This window comes from Helobdella robusta (genome assembly GCF_000326865.2).
Source record: "Helobdella robusta unplaced genomic scaffold HELROscaffold_1, whole genome shotgun sequence".
Lineage (NCBI taxonomy): Eukaryota > Metazoa > Annelida > Clitellata > Rhynchobdellida > Glossiphoniidae > Helobdella > Helobdella robusta.
Window position 1 is genome coordinate 9,569,933 of NW_008703570.1, and position 7,290 is coordinate 9,577,222.

At 34.3% G+C, this 7,290-nt stretch overlaps 1 protein-coding gene across 1 annotated transcript in view; it reads left to right on the forward strand.

The window, feature by feature from the left end:
- Positions 1-5,611: 5,611 nt before the first annotated feature.
- Positions 5,612-7,290, forward strand: part of HELRODRAFT_62476 (hypothetical protein) — a gene marked incomplete at both ends in the record, with an annotated part of 2,682 nt that continues 1,003 nt past the window's right edge. Inside the window, 4 exons of the mRNA XM_009011269.1 lie at positions 5,612-5,784; positions 6,044-6,170; positions 6,559-6,648; positions 6,803-6,904. Of these exons, the coding sequence (XP_009009517.1) occupies positions 5,612-5,784; positions 6,044-6,170; positions 6,559-6,648; positions 6,803-6,904 (492 nt within the window). The remainder of the gene's footprint in view (positions 5,785-6,043; positions 6,171-6,558; positions 6,649-6,802; positions 6,905-7,290) is intronic.

The following is a 7,290-nucleotide window of genomic DNA, read 5'->3' on the forward strand; positions in this document are numbered from 1 at the left end:
ATCTTCATTTTTAACATCTCCTTATAAAATTTCAAATGAAATTGTTAACATTTCACGTAGATCATTGAAACGTTGAAGATCCTTCCTATCAACAACAAGACGATCCTCAAGAACAGCAAAGTTTTGAGTGTAATTGAGAAATGGTCTAAACTGGAGGCCATGAAAAAAACTACCATGAGTGCAGTTACTTCTACTGCTACAACGACTTCTACCACTTCTGACACAGTGGCAACAACAATGACAGCAACCGATATGGCATCAAGTGCTCATGTTATCACCTCAGCGATGTTATCTTCACTATCCAGTACGACAACATCTTCAACAAAAGAGGTAGACATTGATTCAATCAACAACGTTAGTGCATCAACTCTGGATGATGGCTCAAAGTTTTTATTTTCTGCATCAACTGAAGTTGGAGAGAATGATAATGAAAATTCCAGTGGTGACAAATTGGCAGCGTCTACATCACTTTCACCTACAGGAAATTTCGAACAATCATCAAACAATGCCTCTGTGACAACAAATGCAGCAGTCGAAAACGCAACCACAGCATTGCATGAAAACGACTTAGATAGCAACAATGACAACAACAACATTGAAGACAGAGATAAAAATGACTGTAGCATGCTGATGAATGGGACAATTGAAACAAGGTCAGCAGCAACTGAGGAAGATTCACTTTTCATCATCAACACCACTGATCAGAGACGTATCGACATTAACCTATCCCTCCCTGTTGATGAAGGAGCAAGTTTGAATGAAATAAAAAGCAATAGCATAAACATAGTTGATGCTGTTGATAAGGAAGACTTGTTAACTGATGACAGTTGTGTTGAAGAGATTGAGGTTGTGGAGGTTGTTGTGGTCATTCCTTTGGATGATGATGCAGCAATAGTGGTCAACAATGGAGATGATAAAAATAATGATGGTAATGATGTGAATAAGAAAAAAATGGACAACGAAATAGATGATAATAAAAATGATGTTCATGATATCAACCATGCCACAGATGATGGTCAACTAAGTAAGTTGGATGGAAATGACAGGACAACTGTTAGCATCACTTTGGAGAACAATGATGTTGATCAGGATAATGTGGAAAAGATGGAGGAAGATGATTACGATCCTTGCAAATTCAACATTGACTCATCCATGGATGATGATGATTTTGATTACAACAATGAAACTGACAATAATGATGATAACAAAAATGTCAATGATGATGACAGCGTTATCAGCGACCAGAGTAAGTAATATGTTACTTCTAACATATTATCTTAATAGCTCTGTGCTGTATTAAACTGTCATACAATATTTTTCTTGATCTGTTTATGTTAGATAACCACTTTATAATTATTTAAGGATGTTTGCGTTTAGGGCTTCTTTTTATTATTTCTAATATTGTCTGTCTTGTTAGAATGTTCTCTCACTGTTACATATGAAGGTAACAGTTGAATAAACTTTATCAACTCTATCTATTTAATTATTTACTGGTTAAGGTTTTCACATTATTGTCCCATTTTTTATTTTTTTTTATTCAAATAATTTCAACAGCTGATCCTAAATCTGGCAAAGGAACAGCAACGATGGCAGCGAAAATAACAAAATCTCAGAAGCTGAATAAAGATGACAACAATAACAACATGGCTACTGCCGATGATGTGAACAATGTCGTCTGTGCAGATGAGGACGACGATGACGGCAAAATGTGCGTTTGTATCAAAAACATGGCCTCTCAACTACTGAGCAAGTGGAAAGATCTAAAGGTGACGATAATTTTATCACAATGTTATTTTTAATTACGGTGATATTTTTTAATTTTATCCAAGGAGCAGTTTAATGTTTCTAAAGCTTATAAAGCATTTTATAAATTAACAGTTTTTCTTCTGAACGTCTGGATTTTTACTTCAGCTTTCACTCTTTTAATAAAAATAACTTTAGGAAATCTTCAAAATACCGAAAATAAAAGCTGAAGAAAGAAAAAAAACTGAACACGAACTTGGTTGGTTGTGTGATTTATTGATAAGCTGGTTGATTGGTTGATCAAATGTTTATATAGCTTGTTAAACACTGTGCATTTTGTCTTTGTAATTTTACTCCATTATTTAGCTTGAGAGCTGCCAAGCCAGATGACTATTTGAACAAATCTAGTGTAATATTAGCTGATTGATAGATATTATTTCTACCAGATTCTCAGTTTGAAGACACTGCTGAGCACAAAAAGGCTTACAAAGGGTGGGAGATAAAAGGTAGTTTTTGCGGTTCTTTTTTAGTTTCCTTTTATATTTTTTTTCATCCTATTCTCTGTATAAATTTTTAATTTGCTGAATGTGAGTTTTTTCTTCTTTTCAAAGCAATTATTTTTATTTTAAATTTTGATGAACAGCCCTGCCTCAGTTATCGTCACCAACAAACTCCTCATCATCTTCACTGTCGTCATCACTGAAGAGATCAATTGATGATGTTTCACCATCACTTGAACAGTCAACCAAGTTTCTGGTGAAAAAGAGGAAGACTTCAGAAGATTTCTGCAAGTCCCTCTCCTCAGCTGATAAGTTCTGTAAAGTGAGGTGAGTTACAAAGCTGTGCTGTTTTGTTGGTGTTATGTTGTTAACCTATCGTACAATCTCATTAACCATCAGCAACATTTAAACCAATTGCGCAGCTTCTTACTAACCATCCACAAAGCACTCTTACCATGTACTTCAAATTCAAACCAACTACACAACGTTCCATCCAGCAGGCCATTACCACTTGTGAGGTCCTCTGAAAATTTGGCAAAACATGAGAGGCGAATGCTCTTTGAAGCTCAATTCAAAGCAAAAGAATTGCAGAAACAACAGCTGCAACAACAACAACAGCTGCAACAACAACAACAGTTAAATGTTGAAATATCCTCTGTGGATTATCATTCTCAACCTCGTCACCGTCACCATCAAGCAGTTGATCAGGTCTTTGTTTGCACATTTTATTTCATTTCATTTCATTTAATCGATATTTCTGAAAGTTGTGTTTGTAATTTTGTAAATTTTGTTGACATTCACTTTATCTTTGTTTCATTACTTCCCTAACGTGAATAACCATCAATATTTATCCATCCTATTCAGTCCTTTCCTATCACCACCATCGTTCACTACCAAGATGATAACTCTCGAAGTTCCAACAAACATCATCATCGTCAGCAGCAGCAACAGGATCAGCATTATTATGTTGCAACTATTTATTCTGACTCCTCTTCCTCCACGACGGCCACTTTATCTCTTGTGCCTGCGACTGACAACACAAACATCAGTGCTACCATCACCAATGGGTCCAACATGTCTTACAACGATTATTGTAAAAGTAGGCTGGCAATAACTTTTATACTTTTTTTTGCTCTACAGATTTAACTCTAGGATTATTTATTAAAGTTTATAGCAATTCATTATTCCTTTTTATTTTTATTATTGCTCAAGTCTTTTTCTAAATGTTGCATTTTAAACAGTGGCAGACCAGTACAGTTGCAACAAGCAACAGCAGTCGAGCGACATCCTATCATCAACCTATGCAACAAGTTTCAACAATGTCGAGTGCAATAATAACAACAACACACCGTATGATTTGTTTTTGTCTCTACCTCAACAACAGCAGCAACCTCATCAGCTGCATCATCCACACGAACAAGTTGATGGGTCCACAGGGGCATATCAGTACATTGATCAATCAGGCCAGGTTATCATCACAACACCTCAGTTATCTCAGGTTTGTTTTATATTTTATATCATTATTACTGTTGTTGCTTTTATTTATTATTATTCATATTTTATCTTATTGTTGTTGTTACTGTTTTTTAATATTGTTATATTTATGTTAGGATAGTTTTACTATTACTACTGTTGTTACTTTAATTTTATATTTCACGAAATGGATATTATCGTTTCTGCTATGTTAAGTTACTAGTTGATATGACTTTTCATTGCGCTGAAATTTCATGTTTTTTTTTAAATTAAAACTATGCACATATTTTTGTTTTGTTTGATTTATGTATGAAGAACTAAAGAAAAACCGTCACTTTATAGAAGCTTTAGGGTTGCCCATAACGTAGTTGACATTAATTTATTAACTGGCTCTTGTCAGTTTTTTGTCTAATTATAATTTTTGTTCCTAAAAATACAAATAATATATCTTCAACTATTAGGTTTAGATTATTTTAAATACAAAATTTATTTAACTGTTAAATGATGCACAGTTAGTGATGTCGGTTCCTTATGTGATGATGTCTGCTTTCACAAAATTTGTAACAATTTCAGGCATGTTTTGCATAAAGTAGCATCAATGTATCTATCATGTAAACTTAAAACTAGACTGGGAGTAATAATAATATACATCTAATTATGTACACCAACTGGAATGATATTTTAAATATAAATGTAATTATACATGTTTGTTGGTAGTAGTTGTGTTGAATTGTTGTTCTTTGTAGTGAATAATTTTGTTAAAGTGTGTCAGTTTGTATCCATTATTTAATAGTACCTTTGTGATTCTTCCAAGTTTTATTTTTCTGTCTTTGGAACTTGATGAGTTGTTGTACAAGTCAAGTCAAGAGCATTGATTGGACGTATGGTTTGAGTTGATGTGAGGCAAATATGATTTCCTTGGTGGCCATTATAAAAGTTAGCAATTAATATGAATAGCAGAGAATCCATTGTGATTTCATCGGTTGTTTGTACACTTTGTTGTCTGAACTGTTGTGGAATGGCATTTCCGTAGTTTGAATTGAATTTCAAGTGAGGCTTTCAATCGTTTTGCTTTTGGAATATTTAAAAGAGTGTAGCGGCTTCAGACATTTGACTTTGACAAAGTTTAATCCAAACAACAACACTTTTTATTAATTAATTCAGAGATTTTATCTCAGGCTGTTTTTTTGTTGTGATTTGTTGTCCGTGGTGAAAACATTTTTGATTATTTTTTCAATTACCTCAGTCAGGTTTCGTTGTCTCCCTTTTGTCATTTTTCCAAATGTTAATAAGTAGTATTTTCTCAATTACAAGTAGTTGTAGTTTGTTTTGTTGTATCTGACACAACCAGGTTCTGCAGCCACACCCACTGCATCAACAACAACAACAGCAGCAGCAGCAGCATCCACATCCTCTGCAACAACAATCAGCAACATTTACCTCACAGACGCTACTTCAACAACTGCAACAACAACAGTTGTATATATACCCATCAACATCAACTTCTATGGGCTACTATGAGGTAACAATTGTTTCCTAGTTCACTTTTATTTTCGTAACGTCTAGATGCCGTCTTCACTGTTGTCGTTAGTTGGAGTAAATATAAAAGACGCTTCGTTGGATATTATGGAAGGATCTTTTGGTTAGAACGAAATGTATCATACATTAGTGGAGTCTATTAAAATTCAAATAAACGTACCTAAGTTGACAAAAGGATAGATAAAATACAGACACGACAAGATATGCAGATGTTTGAACAGGCGCACTTGTGCATATTTAAAACTTGGTAGATTACACAATTACTCTCTTGAATAATTTTTTTTCAATTTCTCCAAAAATTCAATCATTCCTATTTCATACTTTTTCATTTTACATAACAGGAAAACAGCAACATCATGTCTTCTGTCATCAATCCGGCCATCAACAGCAGCAACATCCGGGTCATTGACCTCCAAGATCCACCCCCACCGCCACCCAGTCCACCGCCCGTCCAACGACGTCTGCCACCCAACTGGAAGTCTACTAAGGATTCAACTGGCAAGATCTACTACTACCATGCCATTACCAGGTTGAGATCTCTTTGTGTTTCTGTGTTTTGTTCTGCCATGTGTCGCTGTGTTGGGCTGTTAACGGGTGTGGTGTTGTTTTGTGGTGCCTGGCTGGTAGTTTTGAGGTGATGAGGGCAGGATAAAAAGGATGATTATTTAACCATTCATCGCCACTGTTTACTTACAATATTATTTTTTAATCTTAGTGTCTCTTCAGTTAATCTATCAATCATAAAAAAAACCAATTCACACACAACCGCACACTCACACACGAACCAGACAAACACAATGGGATCCGCCAACATGGGAATCGACATCGCTCTCCTTCTCAGACCTATCGACATCATCGGTGGCTGGAGATGATAGCATGGATCAGGGAACTCCTGGCCTCATGGATGATATCGACGTTCCGGTTATTTATTTTCTATTTTGTTCTTTTATTTTTTGTAAAAATAATTTGTTTTTTGGAATTTTCCCGTTTCAAATAATTGAGGTATGCTTATTATAAAAATATAAATATAAAAAAATAATTATTCATGTTTTCATGCATAATAATTTTTTATTTTATCGATGTTCTTTAAAAATTTTGACTCTAAATGAATTGTTCAGATCTATTTGATCTGTAACGAATTCCACGTTGATGCTCTTAAAATTTGATTGCTTGTTAGTGCTTGCTATGCAACATAACCAGTTATCTATATCATCATGTTACTAACTGTTGGACTGCCTTATATAAACATCATGTACCCACTTAACAGCATCAACATCGTCATCATCGACATCACCACCAAGAGACGCAGCAGCACACGACCACAACGGCGCCTGCTGATACTTCTTCCTCGGAAGAGGTCGCCAAAAAAATAAAAGATCAATTCAGAACGAAGGTTTGTGTCGATTGCACACACACACATACACACACACACACACACGCACTCACATATGCACAAACACATGCACAGAAAACACTGACACACACATTAGTATCTTTCCTTCGCCCATAACATTTAGTTCATACCAGATATTTGTTGTTTTCATCAGATTGCCAGACACATAGTCAACTACCTGAACTTCTACAAGCGAGCTGATTGTGAACAGGGGAGGATAACAAACACAGAGGATTTCAAATATCTTGCCAGAAAGGTGACATTCATTTTCTGTTTTTGTTGGGAGGTCATTTCTGTGGATTTAATGATAATGTTACAATAAACAAACACTAAATTTTTACTTATCATTTACAACATTCTATTTAAAACTATATATATATATATATATATATATATATATATATATATATATATGTTGGTAATAGACCATAATTTTTACAATATTCTATAAATTCATGCAATATGGCCTTATTTGCAGCATGAATTCGAAAAATAAGTTTATTTTGAATTTTAATAAACTAAACGTTCACCAAAAAACTTTAGTGAGAAAAATCGAAAAAACGAACTACAAACATATTAACGCCAAACATTCGGTAGAATTTATAGAATATTGTAAATATATATATATATATATATATATAT